The 23,483-nt window shown below is 37.7% G+C and overlaps 1 protein-coding gene across 35 annotated transcripts; it reads right to left on the bottom strand.

Annotated features, from left to right (window-relative positions):
• Positions 1 to 2,782: 2,782 nt before the first annotated feature.
• Positions 2,783 to 23,471, bottom strand: LOC145611144 (uncharacterized). 35 transcript variants are annotated; one of them, XM_081666394.1, is made up of 13 exons: positions 22,844 to 23,466; positions 22,410 to 22,559; positions 21,717 to 21,810; positions 20,661 to 20,820; positions 16,096 to 16,425; positions 14,888 to 15,245; positions 14,708 to 14,777; positions 4,406 to 5,269; positions 4,200 to 4,325; positions 3,800 to 4,126; positions 3,611 to 3,723; positions 3,409 to 3,516; positions 2,783 to 3,333 (listed from the first exon to the last, which is right to left on the bottom strand). In XM_081666394.1, the coding sequence occupies exons 12-13, from the start codon at positions 3,490 to 3,492 to the stop codon at positions 2,929 to 2,931; spliced, it is 489 nt and encodes a 162-aa protein (XP_081522520.1). In that variant the 5' UTR covers positions 3,493 to 3,516; positions 3,611 to 3,723; positions 3,800 to 4,126; positions 4,200 to 4,325; positions 4,406 to 5,269; positions 14,708 to 14,777; positions 14,888 to 15,245; positions 16,096 to 16,425; positions 20,661 to 20,820; positions 21,717 to 21,810; positions 22,410 to 22,559; positions 22,844 to 23,466; the 3' UTR covers positions 2,783 to 2,928. The 35 variants fall into 35 exon arrangements, with proteins under 35 accessions (XP_081522520.1, XP_081522518.1, XP_081522516.1 ...); XM_081666392.1 differs by having other exon boundaries at positions 14,888 to 16,198; positions 16,301 to 16,425; XM_081666390.1 differs by having other exon boundaries at positions 14,888 to 16,198; positions 16,311 to 16,425.
• Between the last annotated feature and the right edge of the window lie 12 nt (positions 23,472 to 23,483).

Genomic DNA, 23,483 nt, shown 5'->3' with positions numbered 1-23,483 from the left:
AAAAGCGACTAGAGGCTCTACATCACACTCAATGTTATCAAACCCGCATGGCTAGACATTTTAATAAAAAGGTCAAGACTAGAAATATCAAGGTTGGGGACTTGGTATTAAAAGCATTAAGAAAAAATGTTTTGGACCCAAGAGGCAAATTCAGGCCTAATTGGTCCGGACCATATATTGTCAAAACGATCTTGTCAGGAGGCGCGGCTAAATTAACTGACATGGATGGTAATGAATTTTCGAACATGACAAACCTTGACCAACTTAAGAAATACTACCCATAAGTACTTGAGTGAAATACTCAAGAGAGCTACGTTTGGCCTGATTCCTTAAACAAAGGATACATAGGCAACCCAGACAGGGTGAGGCCACTTTAATCTCTTCAAATTCTATATCCCCGAAGTAACAAATACATGTCTGCAAAATTTCAAGACTGTCGCCAGAAGATAGCCTCTGTCGCCAGACGACAATTTTGTCGCCAGGCGACAGAGTCAAATTGACAGCGACAGCTAATTGGATAGCAGCGCCAAGTTTCTGCGAGTGTCTGGGCAAGTTTCGCATATTCTGGAAATTTATTCGACTTCTGTACTTGAATTAATTCTCCGAAAAATAAATATTGTAATTGTTTCTCATTGCTTTAGTTAAAAGTTAATTGAAATAAAAGCTGAAATTTTATTATTTGATAAAGAAATTACATTATTGATAAAATAAAAGCTGAAAAAAAAAATTAATTAACTAAAACAAATTAACTTTGTCTAATAAATCAAAAGTAAAGCAATGCTCTATTCTTTTTTCTCTTTCTTGATTCTCTTCCAATTTTTGTCTTCGTTCTCTTCCTCTTGATCCATAACCTTTGCTAGGAGACAACCATTAGAAGACCTACACTCTATTTTAGTATAGATAGTTTCCCCCTCCGCTAAAACCCCATGTTTCTTCTCTACCCAAACTTCCTTCTTCGTAGAATCAACTTTTCTTTTCCCTTGATCTTTCTTAGAACTTTTCTTCCTTGGCATAATAGGAGTTTTGAATTCGATCCTTTCCCCTAGGCGTTGCTTAGCAGGGACCTTTTTGTCACCTAGACGATCCTTCACATTGGTCTTCTCAATCTTGACTTGAGATTTCTGGAATCTTCCATCAAGCCATTGTTTCACTTTGCTTGACAGACAAGGTGGATCCTTGTGGGTAATCACCTCCCATAAGGGCCTACCACTCCAATATCTGTCAAAACGCTCAATCTCTTGTGACACAGGAAATTCATAAGGACGGCGGAGATCTCCTGTAGGAATGGTTTGTGCGAGACCATATTGTCTCATAACTCTACAAGGAAAATAAAAGGTTAATCTTGACAAGCTCGGGAGATGACAGTATGCTTGGTTACTACAACCAACCATCGCCTCAATCTTCCACCAAGGAACGATCCAGCTTATGGTAAAATCACCGGCAGCAAACACCTTGCTCCACTCACGGCGACCTATCTTCAAAAATCGTTTCTTTCGCCGGACTATGCAATTTGGGACATATGTGTGTATATCATCAAGAGGATTAATAAGCTTTAACCTCTCCATGAGCCATATCTGTAAAATATGTATTTGATTAGTATTACAGTGTAAAAAATATTTTTTAGTTCTTGGTAAATTAAAAATAGTATTATTTTATACCTGTAATAAAATTGGAGAACCTCGAAAGGGTGCTCTTGGATTCTTTCTTAATGTATCTAACCATACCACAGTCTCGCCAACAATTAGCGGCATTGGATTTCTCCCAGACTCAACTTGTTCTATAACAAATATAATCATTGATTGGCCTTCATTATCCTTACCACTAACTAAAAGTAATTGGTTAAACATACAAAAAAGAAAAGCCCTTCTCTTATGGACACGAAAATCAGGATTAGGATTGTCATAAAAATAATGTACAAATTCTGTCAAATCAACTACATTCCCATGCACTATATGTTTTAAAGCCGTACCCCTTAGATCAAAAAAGCATTCAAAATCTTTATAATAATATTCATTAATTTTAGGCATTACCGCAAGATCTGTGGAATAATAATCTATAATGGCTCCAAATTCTTTCGGTAAAGGGCATATTTCATCATGGAAAAATCTAAAACAGTGAGTATCAATATCCCAATAGTCTATGGCAGAATGAATAAAATCAATGTCAAGACTCACCCCCTTGATTCCAAACATACCCCCCATATGAGAAATATCTAATGCTTTTTTATCTTTAGCAGTTAAAAGACGACACCACTCATTCATGTACCCACAGAAAGTTCTTTTAGCTAAAGGCATGATTCCTAGTTAATTAGCTAATTAATAAACTGGTTAAATTATGCAGTAAACGGATGATTCGGGGGCTATTTATAACTTTTTTCATGACAGACTTCAATTTCTGTAGGAAGTAGGAAAGCGCGTCTGTCGCCAAGCGACAAAACTGTCGAGTGGCGACAGGATGAATTACGTGGCGCCAGTTTATTTCTTTGCAGCGACACCTATTACGCGTAGGAAACCGTGTTTTTACGTGCTTGATTTCGAATTTGACTTGACTTATTATTATCTTTCTATTCCTATTCATACACCCTTATGATTATTATCATTATTATTATTATTATATTATATTAAGCTTAATTAATTTTAGGCTTATTTTTGATAATTATACCTTTTTTCCTTCTATTTTTTCATTTCTTTTTTGGGGGAGAGAGTCGGTACCCTCCACTAATATTAAAAATGACAGAAGTTTTGCGCAAAAATTACACTTTCTCACACACTCACATGCACAATACACTTGTTATAAAATAATAAGTCAGGTAAATTAAATGTTAATAAATAATAAAGTGCATATATATACAAGTGTCTAGTACATAAGTCATATGAATAAAATAGACAAATTCCTACAAAAGTCAAAAGTAAATAGACACAGGTACAACTATGGCGCCGGAGGTCGCAAGTCGCGAGGGATGCCAAATGTATCAAAAAATGTCCTACTCCGTGGAGTATGTCCATCATCGTCCCCTGAACCACTAGGCGGCGCAAACTGCAACTCAGGGCCAGGCCACCTAATCTCACCCTGAAACCCGACAGAAAGAGGCTGGGGCTGCAAAGGCTGCTGCGACGACGAGCCAAACTCGTATGTCCCACCACCCATCCCACCTCGAACGGTCGGCCCGGTCGAAACATCCTCAGGTGATGACGCCGAGTCCTCTACAGCTGCGGCCTCAAAACGACCACCCCGGCCACCGGAAGTAGTCCGGCGACGCCTCGAATCGGACCTAGTAGTCTCTCTCCTAGGCTCGGGTCTCGACCGAGTGCGTGGAGAAGGAATAGGCTGCCCCTGCAAAAGTAAATCAAAGTTAGCGAATGCAAACGAAAAAATAAAGTCAAGAATGACAAAAGCAAAAAGTAATACCTCCTCAGCATCATTGCTATGACAAGTAGCGCGGTTCCGCAACCTCACAAGCTGGCTGCGAAAAGCGTCTATGCACCTAGCCATAGCCGTCACCACCTCGCGGGAAAACTGCCAAAATAACTAAGTCAGTAACAATTACGAAGCGAACATAAAGATAATATGTAAGAAATCACTTATTCGAGTCTAGTGACGAGGAATAGACCGCTCCACAAACTGCTCCCCCTCTGGAGCTGGTGGAATAAGCTCCTCGATCGGCCCATACGTACCCTGGTAGCGTATGGACATCCGCGGAGGAACGAACTCCCTAGGGCCAACCTGTTAAGAATAAAAAGTTAGAAAAATACTTGGGGGGCTACCTAAAGAAAGATAAACCGAATGAACGAAAACATACCGCTGCCTCCTCTAAAAGGACAGGAGCCGGCGCTAGCAACGGTAGTAGGTCCTCCTCATAACTCTGCTCGAGGAGAACGTAAGACCTCCAAGGAGTACCCCGGGTAGGCCCACCAGCACGATCCCGCTGCAAGGCATCGTGGAACATATGCTGAGGTGGAGGAGCAGGAACAACGAAAGTATCTGAGGAATGCTGGATGGCTACCCTCTCCCCTAGGTAGACCACCGCGTCGTACGTCCCCAGAAAGTAACGACGCTCGGCTTTGTACTACGCCGCCAGCGCAGAGATAGGGAAAGCAGCCCAAGGTCGATAGACTGGGCTAGGCTCCTGCAAAAATCACTAAATAAGACACTAACACCAAAAGATGATAAAAGAAAAAGTATGAATTGTAGAGACCTACCGTGAGGATCATCTCTCGAAGGTGCAGCACCTCCGGTGGACCTCTGCGGCCTCCCCAACTGGCAGCAACGGGGAGCATGCGAGGAGAAGACCTCGCAGGTGCGAGAGAATACTCGTAGAACCAGATCTATACGAAAAGATGAAAATCAGTAAAGATTGTGCTTCTAAATTTAGAATTAAAACCTAAAAAAGGAAAAGGAGATGTACCTCTACGACCCTCCAGAAACTGGAAAGGGCTACCTCTCCAGACAGGGCCTTGTGACGACAAGAACGCCGCAAGCCCAGTAGAAAGTCCGCATAGGCCATGCTGGCCCAGTCATACGTCCCGACCAAGTGAAGGTCGCGAACAGCGGACAGGTAGTAAAGTAGTACCCTACTACCTCGATCAGGGGAAAACGTCCCTGATAGCAGAATCAGCACAAAGATGCGCACCCGCTGCTCTCGGGTGGTCGCATCATCCTCAAAAGCTGCAGCCAGCGTGCAGCGACGAATACATCGGGAACTCAACTGTCCCGACTGAGCCTCAGCCTGGGCCGAACAACGATCGGCCCCAACAACTCCAGAACCTCCGGCGAATAGACGGTGACACCAGCATCGAAAGGCAGAGGAGTATACTGGAACTCCAGCCCCGTGATAAGGCTGAAGTCAGCTGGAGTGACTGTCATCTCACCCCAGGGAAAATGAAAGGTGTTGGTGGTGTCCCAAAAGAACTCCACAAAAGCTCGGACGACGAGGTTACCCCCATCATATGAAAACATGGCCCGCGTGGCCTGCAGCAGGGGAGTCAATCCACATGACTCCCAAAGACGACGAAGCCCCTCATCGCGGCTGATGAAGTTGTCGTACAGAGAAATGATGGTGGAATTACCCGAGCCGTGGCTACGGGTCCTCCCACTCGCAAGACCTCGTCGGATCCGCTCCGACAGATGATGAACCGGTGCGTGAAACAGGGTGCGCTCGTCCCAATCCGGCATGAGACCCAGCCTGGAAGTAGAAGGCACGTCCTCGCCCTCGCTGGTGGGCTCGTCCTCTCGACGCGCGTCTCTCTACCGAGAACCGGAACCACGTCGTCTAGCCATGATAAAGTATGTAAAAGTAATTAAATTTAAGGCTCTATAGTATCTAAGGTTCACCTAGGCCGCATGATACTATGTTCGCAAAACAGAGTACATAGTACTAAAACAGAGCAAAAATTTCAAACGAGCATGGAAGCATTTTTTAAGCAAATAAACAATTTCTTGCAAACATATGATAAATATTGTGATAAATTGTACAAGTAAAAGCAGTAAAAAATGCAAAGAACGACCCACATTGTTCTTCACGACCTTAAGAGGTCCAACAATGGTGAATCATTCATTTCTTCACCAAATTGAGTCAAACAAGTCTCAAAGTACTCCCAAGGTAATATACAAGCATAATTAAACAAATTCAAGGCATAAAATTCAACAAACAAAGCAAATTAAGCAAGAACGTTTTCGGATTTTTCGAAAAACCGCGAACAAGAATGCATAATTCGTCAAAAACCGAGAAGAGTTTGAGCAAAACTTACATAGAACGGGAAAATAGATGAGAAAAGCTTCGATTTGCAACAAGTTTGAGCGAATTTGGTTGAGAAATGAGCAAGAACGAGAAATTTGAAGTTTTTGCGAAAATATGAGAAGCAGAGCAGCAGCATAAATAAAGAAGAAGACGGGTTTTAAAACTCCGATTCTGTCGCCAAATGACAGAATTGTCGCGAGGCGACAGACCCTGTCGCGCAGCGACAGAAGCAAAGCCTCGCGACAGACATTTCTGGCCAGCGCAGGAGCGGCGACAGAATGCTGGGCCCCTCCTTATGACTTTGTGGGCCTATTTTAGTAATTTGGGTTCCTTGGTACGCCAGTTAGCCCTTTTAAGCAAATTGACATGATTCAGTCAGCTTGATTGCGAATGCATTAAGTGATCGACTTGATGGAAGATCGTCTCACTTAGCTTAGAGCGCCTAAGTATTGGCTCATAATAATGCACCGAAATATTGGTTCACCGAAATAATGGTTTACAACGGCAAAAGCACCAAAGTATTGGCACAAATATAAAAGCAATGATAAATAACAGTATATTAAGGATCAATAAGCAAAATGATTCTTTGGCAATGTCTCAACATAGAGAGGAGTTGTCTAGTGGCGAAGCACGGCCGTGGCGAGGTAGTCTCACAAATCTTGGAGATGGCGAAGTAAGGACAACTTCGACGGTCCCTCAAAGTAAAGAAGAGATTGTCTATAGCGGTGAGGCACTGCCGTGGCGACGTACGGCCACAACCCTGAAGATGACGACATACAGTTATTTTCGACGATGTTCCCGAAATAATGTGGAAGATTGTCACCAAGAATATTGAAGACGACGACATATGGTTATCTTCAACACTGGCGTTCACGAGGCACTGTGGAGGTTGTCACAAACAACAAAAGCAACAGCAAAATGGTTACTTTCAGAGGCGTGTGCTCGACAGTGTAAGATACGCGTTTCTTAACTCTTTTATCTGTTTTAACTAATGATTAGTTTGCAGGTATCGGCGTTATAAGAATGATTTGGAATTGCAGAACATTTTGAATCATTCTCCGTCCCTAATCGATACTTTGACTCTCGTTTTTTGAAACATAAGTTTCTCCAAACTCAGTCAAAGTGGGGGCTTCTGTAGACACCCATTTGTGTCTCCCCAAAACCAAACCCAGTGATGAATACCTGTCACGTCGAACCATAATCGAATTAGGTGAAAGTGGTTGAAAGTCAAGTGTTGCGGTTTAGTTTTAATTAAAGTTCTCTTCTCTCTGTTTTTGAAAATGACTTTATTTATTTGAAATAGCCAAACCAGTTTAGTTTGGTCCATGATTGAGGTCCAATAATAGTATAGATGGATGGGGCTTGAAAAGACCTTTCCAACGATATATTATAAGCCTAATTCCGATGAATAATGAGGAAGTTATGGCCAAAATACTAAACTGGGCCTGGTTAATTGTTAAAATACGGCCCAATGATCTAGAGGAGGGCCCAATGTTAACTATTATTCCTAAAATTGTTAGGATTAATTATAGGTTTCTAGAAGTTTCTAGAAAGTTCTTTTTAATACTAATATTATTAGATTTAATAATTAATTATTTTAAAATAGACTTTTATTTGGAGTAAAATATTGTTTTATTATCTTAAAAATACATATTTTATCTTCTGTACGGATTCCATAGATCAAGTTGATTAAAGATCGGATTCCGCGTGAAGAAAACGCGCTAATACAGGTTGTCGCCAAACGACAAGCCTGTCGCCTCGCGACAGACATTGTCGCGTCGCGACAGAGTCGATTTCTGCCGACAGCGTGGAGTTTTATTCCTTATCAAATTCTATGATTTTCCGTACTTTTTCATTATAAATAGGGTCCGAATCCTTGTTTTCAGAATCATCAATTCTCATTAACTCTTCCTTAATTCTCTCTTTTCTCTCTTGAGCAATATTTGCTTTCTTTCTCTCTCTTTCTAAACTAGCTTTTTACACACAATATTCCGCATTCACAAGACTTAGAGTCTCTTAGCCAAGTTCGAAGTTGCCTTCGCCCTAGACGTGCAAGGTTTGATAATTTCTGAGGGTTTGGTCCAAAACTAGTCAAAACTTTATTTAATTTGATTTCAATTTAATTCTTTAATTATTCTTTATTGATTTTCATTGAAGTTTACTAACTTGTGTATTTTGTTATTAGAAAGAGGTACGAGGCTTCAAAGTAAGTAGATTAGCTTACTCTCTATTTCTTTCACAATGTAGAAAGCATGTTTATTATTGTTTTATGATTCCTAGTATCATGTTAGGATGCTTTTAATGCTTTCTAGTATCATGTTAGGATGTTATTTTATGCTTTCTAGTATCATGTTTAGGGTACCTTTAATCCTTTCTAGTATCATGTTAGTACCATGTTAGGTTTGAAGCTTTGATCTTTATTGTTTAGTGACATGCTAGGATTTGTTATTAATCTTGTTAGTATCATGCCTAGGATCTTGCTATTATTATTAAGCTTCATTATGCCTTATCATGCTATTATCATCATTATTGTTTATTGATTTATTATTATGTTGCTTGATTATATTTTGTTATTGCTTGATCACACCTTTTATGCAGGTTTAAAGGGAATGTGTACTTGAAATCACGCTTAATAAGATAATTAATAATTTGGTTTAGGTTAATGTGATTTTAACTCAAGTGATCGCCAATAATAGATTTATTTGTGCATTAATATTCAACCAACATAGATAAACAGGTTAGGATCAATATAATGTTTGTATGTTATTCGAAAAGCGCGCATGAATACGAGCAGAACAAAGTAGAGGCCTATTTTATAGGGCGGGTCCTTTCTTTTGTAGATTGGATTCGTACCCTCATCCCCGGACCCTGTTTGGTTCAAGACCTTATGGAGTAGTTGACGGTCCTTTGGATTGTCTTTTGGGTTTACAAGTTCCTAAAACTTGTTGGCGACTCTTTTTGCTCTTTGTCTTTCCCTTTGGAACGCCACCGTACTTTAGTGTATGATCACAGTGGGGTTCAAGTTTGGGGTTATCATAGTGCTTGAAATATTCCCTACAGTACTGCACCAAGCTCATGTATCCAAGGACGTCCAAGTAGAAGGTTGAATGTAGGTTTTATGTCCATACCATGGAATTCAACCATCTTTTGTATTGGGCATGTGGTAATTAGTAGCTTAACAGTTCCACAAACCGATCTTCTCGAGTTATCATAGGCCCTAATGCTTTGTGTTGTTGATTAAAAATCTTTTTCTGGATTAAGGCCTAAGTATTTAGCAGTTTGCAATGGGCATACGTTTACAGCTGACCCATTGTCTACCAAAGTTAGAGGGATGTTATATCCCTTGCACCCCACAGTTAAGTATAATGCAATGTTGTGGGTAGTGTCTTTTGAAGGCAAATCATCATTAGTGAAAATGATTGATTTGTCAGATTTCTCGTTAGTAAGCAAGCTAAAGAGATCTTGAGGGGTTGTGTCTGTGCTTACAGACAAAGCCGTTAGAGCGTTCATAAGGGAATTCCTATGTTCTTTAGAAGTACTTAGGAGTTCCCAAATGCTAACATTCGCCTTGGATTGGTGAAGTTGTTTGACCAATGGATTTTCCACCTCAAGAGGAGGTGATATTGTATTTTGTACTTGACCTTAATTTTGCGTGGTCGAAGATCCATTTGGTGGTGGTGCTTGGTAAACTCGTCGAGCTTGATGAGTTGAGCTTGATGCCATTGTTCATCGAAGGAGATTTGATAAGTCTTGTGACTTCCTCAAGAAATGATCCCAATCAAGCGCTCCATTTGTTTCATTTTGTAAATAAGATGGAGGTGGGACAGCGGCATACTTAGAGACATATAAGTCTTGAAAGTCGTCGTCCCATAGCCTACATACTTCATTAGTTGCCCCTATGAGTATTGTAGGTAGAGGTTCTCCTATAGGTGTGATGTAGTTCAATGGATTGAACGTATCGCTTACCATATGGTCCTCATTAATGTGAAACACCCCCAAGGGGGGTGCATTATTTTTTGGTTTAGGCGTGGGAATTCTCCCATCGTCTACCAAATCTTGTATTTATGTTTTAAGACAAAGCAACGTTCAGTGTCGTGTCCATTGCCTCTATGATAAGCACAATAAGCATTACCATCCCAATTAGGAAATCTTCTTTCTGGTGGAGTGGGTGGTGTTGGTCCTATTGGTGCAAGTAAGCCTTTTTCATTTAATTTTTCTAACAATTCTTTATAGCTTACAGGAAATGGAGTGAATTTTCTTTCTTTTTTCCATCTTTTCCTAGGATCATTGTATTGATTGGTGTTGTGGTATTGCGTGGAGGTCGCAAATACGTCAATAAAGGATGATGAGCCATCATTCCCCTTCTTGTAGTTATTTTTAGGTCGATGATGATGAGGCTTATTTGCTTTTTCTTTAGCAAGATCATCTTCAATCCTAGTAGCCACGGAATAGACCTTTTGGAAAGTGTCTAAACCAAGGTAACGTAGATGTTTGTTGTACTTTTCATGACAATTGTCAATAAACTTTTGTATTAACTCGAGTTTGGGCGGCCTTTGGGCAAGGTGGGCCGCCTTTTCTCGCCATCTACCATAGAAAGCAAGGAAACCTTCATCGTCGCCTTGCTTAAGCATTTCGAGTTCATGTAGAGTGGTTGAACTCTACGTTACTCTCATATTGGGTAATGAAAGCCGAAACTACATCTTCCCATGTTGCTTTGAATTTTGGGTCTAGCCCATAGTACCATTCTCTTGCGGTTGGGTCAAGAGACAAGGGGAAAGTCAAAGCGTAAAGCTTAGTATCAACCACCTTTAGTGCCATGGTGCCAGTAAAACACATTAAGTGATTTTGTGGATTATTGGTCACCTCGAATATTGGTAAGTCCGTGGCTACGAACTTTTCTGGTAAAGCAAGTCCTGCGGAAGGAGCAAACTTTTCTGCATCAAAGTACTTGTTCCCCATTGTCGAACGAAGAACTAGCTTCTCTAACGACTTTTCTTTGATGGATAATTGTTCCATCTTTTCTTGTAAGGCTAAAGTTTCAGCATTTTTCTTACTAGCCTTTTCAATTTTCTTAATTCTCCTTTCCTCGGCTTCTTGAGCCTTTTCTTCTCTCAAACAAAGAATCTCCTCTTGAAGTTCTTGAATGGTAGACATCATTATTGGACTAGGACTAGTTGCCGAAGGAGAATGGTTTGAAAGGGTTGGATCTTTAGGTGGTAAACGTAGAAGGCGAGCGCCCGGGATTCTTCTTTCCAAATATGGGAAACCGGCCCTAAAGAAGTACGAAAGGATAAGTAAACCAATATGCTTTCTTAGAAGGGGAAGAAGGAAAAGAAAAAAGAAAATGACGCAAGATATATTCGAACGGATAACATTGCCCCAACAATTCTTGAATAAAGATATCGTTTTAACGAATCAACTTGTTTTTTGCAAAATCAAAACTGACTCGTACAGTGGGCGCGCGCAAGTAATTGAGTTGCGCGCGGATGTCGCACGCAACTAATTTTCTTGCGCTGGGCCTGGGCGCGCAACTCTGTGAGTTACGTGCACCACCTGCTCAGCTCGTATGACTTTTTTCTTTTTTTTTTTTGTTCGAGCGTTTTTTTTTATTTTCCCTTCTTTTTCTTTTACATCGTTCTTTTTTTTTTATGTTACCCGTTGAACATGACTCTAAACTACGAAGAGACAACCGGGAACCTAGACCAAACTAAAAGGAAAAAAAAAAATCTATCCTAACACATTACATATAGTCATGTAATCACATAAGCATGCCACAAGTTATAATTCGCGTATTGCCATTCTAAGGTCAAAAAGGCTTGGGTGTCCAAGGTACCATACCTTAAGAAACGACGCACAAATCAATCACTCAACGAGTTGACTCATGACATCGCTCTCCCAACATTTTGTTGGTGGTATGGGTGGGATGATTGTTATTGATTTCGGGATAGAAGCCTGGTGTTTGCAACCCCTAATCAATGAGCCAATCCCCCAAGGTTTAAGTGTGCTATACTTATGCATGATGCAATGTTGCTTTTTTTACTTTTACTTTTGTGCAAAAGGAAGATATTATGCGTTCAAGTCTTGCTCTCTAACTAGAGATTATCCAAATTAGCTCTCGTTACAACCCATAGGTAACCTGGTGTTGGATACCTTGGACCATAACTATGAACTAATCATGTAACCTCTAAGTCCCCAGTGAAGTCGCCACTGTAAGGAGGGTGTTCCCGTCGTAGGGGATCCTTCTCCTTAGATGCTCATGGCCCTTTAAAGCCTAGGACTTTACACTTGTTAGGGTGTATTAGGATTTGAATTCCTGACTGTTTGGGAGACCTTTGAATTAGAGATGATTCTATCATACGCGCTTTTTTGTAAGAAACAAGTAGGAGTCGCCAATGAGTTTTAGGAAAACTCATAAACCTCGTTCATGTCTTTCTCGCAAGTGGAGTTCAAGGGATATTTAGCATGAATCATAAGTTTACCCATGCCCAAATTGGTATAGAAAACCAGAAATGAGTTTGAGAGCGAGGGTACTAGGATAACGTTCCCTTTAGAGGGGAATCGTGATCCTAGCCCTAGTGCGTCCTCTACTAGCTCTTCCTTTGCACAATTTCATTGTCAAACAATATATGCAACGTGATACCTAAAAACTATGTTAATGGATTTCATTTACACACCTTAATTCAAGTAGGAATTACATTGTATAGTCGTTATTCTTATTTAATAAAATTTGTGAAAAGAACAATAAAATAAACAATATTCTCCTTGACTTAGGTGATCAACCAACAATTATTTTATTCAATTCTAATCTTGATTAACGAAAGAATACTATGCAAAATTAATTAATTGATTACTTAAAAGTGGTCAGGCAACACTAATTAATCAATTAAGGTTCTTTTAAATAATAAAAATGATTGTGATTTAACTAAGTGCTTGGGAATTTACCTCTTCTCTTTGCTAGATCTCCTTTTAGAACACTTATTGACTCCTTCTTGTTGGGGCACCTCCACCGTAGTAACAAAGTATCGAAAAGGGTGAGTGTTTAAGACAAGAGGGTTTGGATGCACAAGTTCACAAGTATTCTGCCAGAGTTTAGGTTATTTTTCAGTGTGTTTAAGCCTCGGATTAGGGTCTTATTTATAGGGAATGATTAGGTTTAGGGTTTAGAGCATTCTGCCGCAGCAGGTGTCGCGCGCGGTATATGCGCGCAACTATTTGTCTTGCGCGTGGCTCTATGGTAAGATTCGATTTTCCAATATTTTAATATTCTGAATCTTTCGCGAGCGCATCTCTGAAAGTTGCGTAGCCTGTCGCGTGCAACTCAATAAGTTGCACGCGACTGCAGAGCGCGACTTTGTGAGATGAACGCGACATTTTTTGCGGCAGCTTAAATTTTAACCTAGACGCTCCTAAATCCGTCATTATTGGGTTTTAAGCACGGGCTTAAGACTAATTATGATCGGGTTTAGATGATTGGACCTTGTGTTGGCCTTGTTCTTTTATTTGGGCTAGTCTTTTGTGTTTTGTGGCTTAACCAGTTATCCATAAGCATTCTTCACTTCGATCCAACACGAAGATGGTTTTATTTATCATCATTGCACTTCCTGTCGGGACAGAAGGCCAAAAGTTGATGTCTACATCTACCATCCTTAAACCGCCGAGACGGCTCAGTAATCTCTTTATGAGGTCGTCTGGCCTGCCCCCCAGCCGACTGCGTTTTGTCAAGGATCCGGATCAAATCTTCCCTCGGCACCCTCAGCGAACGCTCATGCCGACGGTATGGGGTGTTACCAGCGTCTTCAACATTAGTCGCTTTACTCTGGGTTTCTTAAACTGGCCATCCCCTTTTTCTCCAGGGCGGCTGCCTAGAAGAAGACGACCGTTTACCCTCCATCTCCTTTCGGAGCTTATTCAAAGCAAGCAAGAGCGAACCAGTAGTGACCGGAGGATCCTCCACCTCATGGAATGAAGTAGTCAGAGGATCACTCGAGTGAATCGTAGTGACTATATCTTCTACATTGCTGTCTTGGCCGGGGCTAGGGCCGGCACCTGGTGTCTGACCATCCATTACCATTAACGGACGAGTATCCCCACAGATGGCGCCAAATGTTTAGGGGTTTTTTGGAATCCCTCGGGATACTGGTCACGCTCTGCCAGACAACGAGACTCGGACACCGGCAAAACACAAATCTCCGATGATCGGAGATTTGCCTCCAACGATCAAGTTAGTGACCGGAAACGGAATAAATGTAGAGAGAGAAAGTAGAGAGAAGTTGGAGCTTTAAGTGCTCTTTTTAAGGATATGTCACAATCCACCCCTCCCATTATCAATGATTGGGGTATTTATTGGGGTGGGGAATTGTGCCCCTTAGGTTAAGTGACCTAGATTTTAGGCCCATTGATTGGCTGCGCAATCTGTGGAGGATATGTGTCCTCTAGGGGCGCCGTTTTACGGCATTTCTAGTATTTTGGGCCTCCTGATGTAAGGAGGCCTTTATGACATAACTGATTTCAGGTGCTCTCTTGTGTGATTATATGTGTCATCTTCCAATGGTGACACATGTCGCCCATTTATTGGGCCACGTGTCATCATGGGATTAGACCACGTATGAGGGGTAATTTTTACCCTAAACAACACACACAAGTTAAACTGTAACAAAACCTAATAACATGGAAATAATTCACACTATCATTTTCAGGCTTAAGAACTTTAAAGTCAAGAATATTAACCTAAGTAGCACATCATTATCTCTATAATGCAAGACAATTCAAAAATAATTCACACTTGTAATTGCATAAAAAGTACACACTACCTTTGACAGAGCCTACTGCATCACCTACTAGTTTGATTGCATCACCTACTAACTACAAATTAATGAATCAAAAAATGTACACCCCCACGATTAAGCTACCTCTAACTACAAATTAAATCAAAGATATACACCCACATTTTCAAAATCAAGAGTAAAGTACCTTTCTAAAACGTCACTACCAACGGTTCGAACAACACCTCCTCTGCGAGCACCTCTCCGACCACCACCACCTACACATCCCATTTTGCAACTATCAAACAAACCACAACATCAAACCCTAATCGCAAGTAAAAACAAACATAATTACACTTTCAATTTCAAAATTAGTTCATACAATTACCTGACATCATATAAACCCTAAAGCCCGAATTTTGGTAAAAATTTCACCAAGCTTGTTCCACAACAAGAGAAAGAGGCGAATTTTGGTGAAAATTCAACAGCCTTTTTCCGATGCCGGTGAGGTTGTTCCACTCGATGACCGTTCGATGAGAAAGAGGGAAGAGGAAAGAGGAAAACACGAGGACAGGTTTTCCGATTGAGTACTAAGTGGTATGTAGGAGAGAGAATAATATTTTTTACAGCTTGGTAACTTCTTTGATCGAAATTACAATTTTTCCCCTCGTATGGACCCAACGAGCCCATACCTGGTAGTGGTCTATCACTACTCCTAGCAATGATGCACCTTTTCTTTTCTTCTCCTTTTTTTAAAAAAAAACTTAAAATAAAATAATCAATTAACCTATACTAAAAGCGAACCTAAAATAATACTTGTCGCAATGTCATTAACAATTTTCCCGCCCACTTTACTTTCTATTTTTACGCAAATTTTTTAAGGAAATTATTTTATAATATTTACTATCTTTCTTCCAACTAAATTCTTAACAATAATAATTCTCCATATAAACCCAACTAATATATTTTAACATATACATAGTCATTTATATTTGGTATTATTTTTATAAAAAAAAATGAGGTGAATATTATCAAACAATATTGCTATATATAGTATTAATTTAGTTTTCGATAATACTATTAACTTTTTTTTTTCTTCCAATTTAGTTACTTTTGCAATAATGTTTAATTTAATTAAAAATAAAATAAGACATATATATATACACTTTATTTTTTACTCTTAAAAGTTGTATTGATAATAACGTAGCACGTGCAGGTACTATATATCCTCTGTTATTTATTTTTATTTTTTTATTTTCAAATCAAGTCTAAGTGTCATTAATCTGTACATTGATATAGTTAGGTATAAAATTAAAGTTATATTTATTTTTGAACTAATTGTGGCCCCGCGCGCTTCGCGCGCAGTCCCCTAATGCCGGTGATAATTGTCTGTAAATTATGTATACAGTGGTATTCAGTTTGTGAAGTGTCTAAATTTTGTATGTATTTAAAGTATTACCCCTAATGGCCAATGTAACGTAATAGGAAATCATTGAAACCTAGCAAAGCAAAGGGGCTTCTCCAATTATTGTTTGCAAAGTGTTTAAACTATGTATGCATTTAAATTATTATGATTAAAAGTAATTTACAATTTACCACTTCGGAGGAAAGGGCGCACTAAGGTGAACACCAAAGGACCTGATACTGCAGTAGGGCAGCCAAATACAAGTCAGCTAATGAACATGAACCAAGTGGCCACCTGTGAGGAAGAAGACAACATAACAAAAGAGAAAATCAGCAGCCAGTTGAATCTCCTTAGAAAATTGCTATTTGTGAGTGAACTATTCTGGAGATTGGTAACCTAAAGTTACCCTTGGAGAGTAGTGCGCTAAGCTCAGCGTTTGCAAGGAACCTTTTGCTTAATAATCAAAGATTCAATCTTTCATCCTCAAATCTTCTCATTTGCATTCTGTATTTGTAAAGTGACTGATTCCATACCAATAAAGTTCTTTAGATAATGAGCAACAACTGTAAATTAAACATAACTTGCTAAAGAGATGCATATTTCATGAATATGTAGGAAATTATAGTAGAACCACATAAATTTATTTATTTATTATTTTTTTTTTTAATCAAAAGGAAGATTCAAGCCTTATCCATTGGTGTGTGCAATTATGTGACAAACAAGATTTATATTCAATGCCAAATATATAAATGCTAAATTTTAGCTGATGACACAATATTTGCTACAAATTATGCAATGACAAGCATATGAAAGGCACCAACACCTCAGAACTCACAAAATACATTTTTTATTTTTAGGAGCAGACCACAACATATATGACATTCATAAAAAGGAATAAAATCCATCAGATCAATGACAAATCTATCCACGGGAATGAAAAAATTAACTCAAACCAAAAAAGTTACTCTATAAATCAAGCCATTTATCATATAATTCATAGGGCTTGTTTGGTAAATGGCTTTTCATTGGCTTTTTGATTGGCTTTTGGCTTTTGGCTTTTTCATTTGGTCAAACATCTAAAAATTGTGTTTGGTAAATGGCTTTTTTAGCCAGCTGAAAAGCTGGCTTTTAAGCCAAAATGAAAAAGCTACTTGGAGTAGCTTTTGGCTTTTGGCTTTTGGCTATCTAAGTTATAAATAACATCCAACAGCCAATTTTACCAAACATGTTTTTAAAATAATAAAAAGTCAAACAACCAATAGAAAAGCCAATACAAACAGCCAGTCAAACCAGCCAATCAAACCAGCCGACAGCCAACAGCCAGCAGCCAATTGCCAAACAAGGCCATAGTGAGGCCAAGTAGCAAACAATTAATTATGCAGTACAAAGCAGGAATAAGAAGTTAAAACAAGAAACCACCAACTCAAAAATATATGCAATATGAATGTTTAATCACTTATTAGCTTAAGGGAGGCCTGAAACCCTATTTCCATCCAACAAATAGTAATAGAATACAGAAAATTCATAGAGAACATAAAACAAGTGTGAGGAATAAACATGACTCCATGGCGTCCATGGATCATTATCTGAAGGTCATGATCTCTTACAATAAAAAGATGTAAAGAAAAAAAAAATGTCACAAGAGGCTTTATGCCTTTTATATCCCCTTGCGCTTTTAAATGTGTGCCCAGAGGTGGGTACCCACAATCTCCAAAGATCTTACAATTATGTTGAAAAAAGACACTAAAAGTTTCAACCAATATGAAAAGGCTCAAGAAGCACAGGGCACACAGGATAGTATTTCAATATGAATACATAAGGTTTTTTTTTTTACATTAAATTTTCCTTAAAAATCCATTTTCATTAGCACAACTTATTGACTGTTACAAAACAGGCCGTATATGCTCCAAAAAAATGTCCACTTCCAATTGACAGTAACATAAAAACGATTATAAACTTGTGAAAATCTAACTGTAAAACTTTTTGTTTGGTGCCAGAATTCTTGGATTAAATTTTCATTTTGGACATCTTTTGACATTTCAGGACTCGGTAAGGTCAAAGTGCTTACCATAGATCCACAACACCCCAACCATGGATCCTACAACACCCTGGGAGACCTAGAACCACCCACTTTATGTAGGCATGAAAAACTTGTCAATTTAACTGTTTATTTACAACGCCCCTTTTAATTAACTCAAGGTCACCAATTTTACCACAAGCCTTTTATGTGATAGCAAATTTATTACATAACTCAAGGTCACCAATTTCACCACAATTTAAAGTAGGAATATGATCTAAATTAATTATTACATTACTACATAAAGCTAGCAAATAAAATCAGGCAACAAAATCTCAAGACCAACAAAGAAATGAAAATACCAAATGCACATCTTAGTATTTTACCTGTGCGCCAACTCCTTGTGAAGTGAATGTCGGCTAATTCTTCCATAGGATTTACCAATGTATAAGGATCATCATCATTAAAATAGACAATGGTATCACGCCAAAGCTGCTGGATACAACCTCAAAGTCCCAATGCTGAAATACGATGTATTATTACACATTCAAACTCGAAAGTGACATTGCTATAAAAACTAAATTAGATATAGGAACAAATCAATTAAAGCAAACACACAAACACACACACAAAGACAATCATCACTATTTTTTTTATTATTATTTTTTTTATATTTCACAACTCAGATGAACAAGATGAATTAGTAAATGGATGAAGAAGACAAAAGATGAATTAGTCATGACAAAGGTTCTCCCTTTGTCCCAGAATGTACACCGAACTGCGCAGGATTATGAATCAAGAAAATAGAGAGCAAGCAACAGGATGAGCTGTATCTTCATTTTAGAAATATTATCATGCCAATTGGTCAACATGTAATAATATAAAAAAGTTAATTGATGCATGATAAAATCCTTCTTTCTATTTTTCTCTCTTTCTGTTGCTGGCTCTGTGAAGGATCATAATAAGCTAACACAACACCTACATTACTTGCTTGAAATGCTCAACATTAATTTGAAACGTAATAGACAAAAATAAAAAGAACACTCATACAAGAAGAAAATTTTGGAAAGATAGAGGAAGAAGAGGAAGCTGCTGCACATTTAAACAATTAATTTCTGACGAGAATTATGTTCGGATAACAATGTTTGAAAGAAACTGTTAAATGTTTAAGAAAAAGAAAATTAGAATAACCTGCACTACATAATATTGAAGTCATCAGGATGCAAGCAAATGTCACCACTGTCAAAACCATTTACCATACCGAAAATGGAATAAATAACATTGCAAGCTACAAGTTTTTAAGAAATCGTGAAGAGAGCATTACCTTCCATGAGGCATCGTGAAGAACTTGATATTTTTACCTGACCTTACCCTGAACATAAAGACATTCGTATCTTTCATCACCATAACCACCTCTTTTTGCATTTAAAAAAAAGTTATTAGGATATGCTTTAATTTTATTTTTTAAGAATGGGTGGAGAACGACTTGCATTTACATATATAACAATAGATACGCCTTAATTTTTATCAAATATAATAATTAGTTGTAACTTGTATAACCTTTTTTCAATAAAGGACCATGATAAAAAAAATGGAAAGTAATACAACAATTGGCATACTTGTTCAATTTAGTGCATTAAAATTGTGCAGTCTGATGCAACCTATAAAAAAAACTAAGATTTGGTTTAACAGTCATGTCTGATATTGTATGTCCCATAACTTCTTATTCGCGAAACGTAAGGAAAAATTCCTATCATGCCTATTCAACAACCAATGTTTTTGCAGATATCCAAAGCTTGATGCTAGGTGATCCTTACTCTTAGAAGGCAAAAGAAGATTCAATAATGGGCTCTTCTAACCACAATGAGTCCTTCAAACCACAAAATTTAAAGGCAACCTAATTGTCTACCCACAATGGGCTCTTAGATTTTTTTTTTTGAGGTTGCATACGTCTATTGGGTGGTTCGGTCATTCAGATTGATCTTCCTCCATGAATTTCTACTTCAGACAAAGCAGCTTCTCTGTCAGGTTAACATTCTGAAATCAAAGACACCAAAAAATATAACTCATAGTGTTAACTATTAATTATCATATAACTACTGTCGAGATTAATTAGGATAACCGTATATGATTTGTTTTGGGATATTATGACTTAAAGTGATAGCCTTTTCAACAAAATCATAGTGACACTCAAGCATCATGTGTTAATAACTTCATTCGAATGATAAGTGGATCAGTAAAAGAGTCGTAGGCTTTTCCTTCTCCTTCTTTGAGGTAGCAGAATGGAAGCTAATAGCCCTCTCATAGTCATTAAACAACCCAAACCAATTAGATGATTTCAACCCCATCCCTTGAGCACCGTATGGCTCTGATTTTCCCTGATAAGCATACCCCCCATCATATAGCAAATAAAAGGAGATATTAGTGAGAGAGAAAAACTTAGAAAAAACACAGAATATGCGGTCTGAATGTGTGCAATCTCAACTCTGTGCATTTTTTATCCCATAAATCTATTAAAAATTAATACAAAATAGTAATGGAAGAAAGCAACCAAAGAGTTGTTTTATTTTCAACAGTTTAGTTAAAGATGTATAGAGTGCGGTTTAGATCGCACCAAACCGCAAACCAAACTGCAATTTTGCAACCAAATTATAATTAATAATATGTAATCAAGAAATCAAACATAGATATCTAATTCAAATAAAAAAGCAACCAAATTGAGCAGAGAGAGAAAGGTACCTTGCAAGGTCTGGCATTGAACTCTTTGAAGGGCCACAACTTCATGTCAGCCTGAACTGATGCATCACTAAATCTCCTTCCAATCAACCTCTTAGCATGTATTTCTTCCATCATAATAGGTACTCTTCGGCATTTAAATCAAAAAATTTACAATTAGAATCTGCACAAAATGCAAATCATGCATTAAACATAAATAAACCAGAAACCCACATAAAATCACAGTAATACAAGATGTGTCTTGCTAATGACCACAAGAGGTATTATAAATAAATAAATAAATAACATGAGCTTTCAATTAATTTCAAACATAATTTAGATAATAAATTTTGGAAAATGGAGTAAATTATCAGATTTATATAGCATTAAAACAACTTTCTAAAAAAGGTAATTAGTAGCTTTTCTCAAAAACAATAATTAAACAACAATTAGTTGACATTGTTTGGCAATATCAAATTAGATGGCTTTTCTAAACCAACCCACACATGGAAGAAGGGAGGGTAGTATAGTACTCGATGATGATTTGGTCGGGTATAATAACAAATCTAATTCCATATGTACCTCCACTTAGCTTAAAATACCATCTCCAATATATTGGTGTATCAGCTCAGACAATGGTCAGATTCTTCTCAGATATAATGGAGCTCTTTTTCTCATTAATTTCTCCAATGAAAAGCTCTATTAATATAAAGTTTGACAGCTGTATTAGATGTAGAAACACATTAATGTTCCATGTTTTTCTAAGATAAAGAAAATGAATTGAGGCGATTTTATGTTAACAAAGCTTTTCAAACTTTATGTTAACAGAGCTTTTCAAACTTTATGAGCATGCAAAAACACATCAATATTCCATCTTTTTCAAAGGTAATGAAAATGAATTGAGGCGATTTTACCAATATTAGAAATAATCACAAATTTTATTCTGCAAAAAAAACAAATTTAAAATAATCAAAACTATTTGTATCATGCAATAGTTCTAAAAAATATATAAAGCAAAAAATCATAGGATAAACCCAAAAATTTACTAATTGAAACTCTAACTTTTAATTTGCTCCACACCTTAATAAATTCATCACAACTGAAACCCTTGATATATAGATTGATCAAACCACCATAACTACAACCTCTATCTTCCCTTCTCCTCGTCTTCTTGCTGCAAACCGACAACTAACAAAATGAATTAGAATCCCCTTTAGCCTCAAAAACCCCTAAAATCAAATAGAATTGAAAATGTAAATAAAAATGAAATCGTGGTGGTAAAAACCCTAGATCTTCCAAACACCCCATAAACAAAGTTCTGAAATCGTGATCCCTAATTAAAATAAGCATTAAATTATCTATAATCTACACTCTATAAAAGTGAGAGATAAGCTATATGACATAAATTTGAGTAACACATGCAAAATCAACAAAAACTACCCCTAAGCAAATAACCTAGCTGCCTAAGTGGTTTGTTGCAAACTGAAGCTCTATGTGTCTTCAGAGAACATGAAAGGGGTGACCATTATTCCTGCATTGTTACTTAAAATGATGAAGGCAGGTTAAGAGTATACTAAAAAAAGGTTGAAACACAGAGCATATGTATGAACCAGTATTATTATATGGCACACCATTACCAAGTTTACCATGCACTCAGGAAGTGCCAACACACTCATATAAGGGGAGAGGAATATAAGGATAGTAGCTAAACTAAGAAATGTGAGGGTTGAAAGCTTAGGACAAAAATAACACAATTAGATAGGAGTTTCTTACATTAAAAGGTAAAGTAGCCGCTTTGAGGATTTATTATCTGATGTAAATTTTCATACATATGCCATTGGGTTCAAATCCAACTCCATAATATCAACTTTAGCATTGGGAATTTCCTGATCTACTTTATCTTTGACCTCTTTGTGGCTTTGCCTGCATCCATATTCCCCACAATTTGATTGTCACAATTGAACAAATTAGGTTTTTTGATTTTGCTTTTTTGGCAACATATACAAATTGATCACTACTAAATTAAAAAAAAAAGGCACAAACATCACACAAATAACCTGAACCAAATCAAGGTACCCAACTATAACAAACACAAACAAATAGCTCTATTGAACTCTGTATATATTTAGCATCAAAGAACCCATCAAGGAATTAACTAAAAAAAACAAAAATCACATACCCATTTACTAAAAAAATTGAAAAATTACCAAAATTGAACCTTGGAAAACGATGGCAGTGAGATCGGCACCATCCATGCCATTGGTTACTTGTCCAGCTGCATATTCCAACTGTCAAGTTTTTCGAAAAATCTATGATTTTTGCAAAATCAAACACATTAAACCCACTTTCACTGGTTTCTCCTAAACGAATCATAATAACAAAAGAAAACAATTAGCAATCATGAATCAATCCAGAAGAAAAATAAGGCAAAACCCCCACCTGCGATACATAATTAAACAACAGAAAACCCAGTACCCACATTCAATTTGACAAATCAAATCGCTATAATCTTATCTTTCGATCCGTCTGGTGCACAAATGATGCGAAAAATACACCGCAGCACGAAATCCAATCAAACGAACGGCAAATCCAACAACACCAATAATCGATTCTATTCTAAATTAGAAAATGACCTTGTAAAAAAGAGAGAACCAAAACCAAACAAGATCAAATAGCAAGGCAGAATAGAATTGAATTTGGCAAAAGCAAATGAAAATGAGTGATAGTGAAAGCCCCCCGTAAATGAGTGATAGCGAAGAAAGCCAGGAAAAGAAAAAAAGAAAAGAAGAACAAGAACAAATGACAATTTCGTAATAAACACATTAGTAGGAGGGTATAAGCGACCGC

This window comes from Chenopodium album, chromosome 24, assembly GCF_948465745.1.
Source record: "Chenopodium album chromosome 24, dcCheAlbu1.1, whole genome shotgun sequence".
NCBI classification, from domain to species: Eukaryota; Viridiplantae; Streptophyta; class Magnoliopsida; order Caryophyllales; family Amaranthaceae; genus Chenopodium; species Chenopodium album.
Note: the sequence above shows the minus strand (reverse complement) of the source record. Positions and strands in the feature narration are given on the sequence as shown.